Raw genomic sequence first — 1,359 nt, 5'->3', positions numbered from 1 at the left:
TCTCTCTCTCTCTCTCTCTCTCTCTCTCTCTCTCTCTCTCTCTCTCTCTCTCTCCTCTCTCTCTCCTCTCTCCTCTCTGTCTCCTCTCTCTCCTCTCTCTCTCCTCTCTCACTCTCTTCATAATATAATATTTTATACTTTAACACAATTTGATAAATATGCATTAAGAAAGGTCTATTTATATGGCCAAAGAAAAATAATACAATTGTAAATAAATCAAATGAAAATAAACTTCTATAAATGTATAGATATGTTTGGAACTTTAATTTTATGTTTCACACACTCTAAAAAGAATTATTATTAATGATATATTTACTCTTATATATACTTTGGTTAAAAATATAAAACAGATCAAAACTTTGTTTAATCTGTTATATAAAGATGTTACTATAAAATAAATAGGTTATCTATCTTTAAAAATTACATTATATTACCTGCTATAGTAATAGCTGTATTTTCATTATCAATTGCATCTGCAAGCACCGATTTATTTGCTGATTTACATACTTTCAAGTGTTTATTTATCCGACTTTGAGCCTTACGATCTCGTAAAGCGAAAAGATTCTGTAATAAAGTCTAAGGTAAGTTATTGGTATTATTATTGACAAATATATAGAAAAAGTGGTATATAAATCACCGATATTTTTTTATATTATTATAAAATACATTATATAATAATATACAGGATGTCTTCTAATCCGTTATGCAGCCGCGATATATAAGTAGAACTCATCAAACTAAACATAAAATTCGTCTACCATTCTGCAAACAACTACATAAAACTTTAAATTACTAATTAATAAAATATTGATAAATTACATACAATACGGTAGATGAGCCGTGATAACAACATCTGCCGTTATGTGTTTACATTAGATTAAAGCGAACAAAAAAAGTCATATATTATTTGACAAATAAGAAGAATAGATTTTTAGTTATTAATTAAAGAAGATTGGAGCATGATTCTTCGTAATAATACGCCGATTTTCTTTAATTAAAACTAATAATCTATGTAGTAAAATGATAAAGAACTATTCTGTTTGATTTAATATATACAAACACTACGATGGCAGAAGTCGCCATCATAGCTTATCTACCGTATTGTGCGTAATCATCCGCCAATCTTCTTTAATTAATAACCCAAAATTTTACGTAGTTGTTAGTAGAGGAATTTTATATTCTGGTTGATGAGTTCTATCTATATACTGCACTGCATAACGAAATGTCAGTATATTGTAGAGATGATAGTATTAAAAATTAATTTAGTTAATCAAATGTACTAATAATTAAATAATTTTAAATTAATTTAATTGTATCTCCATAACCATTGTCGTCCCCCCCCCCCCCCTTTTTTTTTTT

The 1,359-nt window shown here is 27.7% G+C and overlaps 1 protein-coding gene across 2 annotated transcripts in view; it reads right to left on the bottom strand.

Moving 5' to 3' along the window:
• LOC116850466 (protein SPT2 homolog) overlaps window positions 1–1,359 on the bottom strand; it is a 50,664-nt gene that overhangs the window by 19,797 nt on the left and 29,508 nt on the right. For both annotated transcript variants that reach the window (XM_032828794.1, XM_032828793.1), the window contains one exon: window positions 435–564. In XM_032828794.1, coding sequence (XP_032684685.1) covers window positions 435–564 — 130 coding nt within the window. The remainder of the gene's footprint in view (window positions 1–434; window positions 565–1,359) is intronic.

The sequence above is a fragment of the Odontomachus brunneus genome, unplaced genomic scaffold (assembly GCF_010583005.1).
Source record: "Odontomachus brunneus isolate Ranch 3 - 2012 unplaced genomic scaffold, Obru_v1 Obru_scaffold_146, whole genome shotgun sequence".
Lineage (NCBI taxonomy): Eukaryota > Metazoa > Arthropoda > Insecta > Hymenoptera > Formicidae > Odontomachus > Odontomachus brunneus.
The sequence above is the reverse complement of the archived record's forward strand: the minus strand, read 5'-3'. Positions and strand labels throughout refer to the sequence as shown.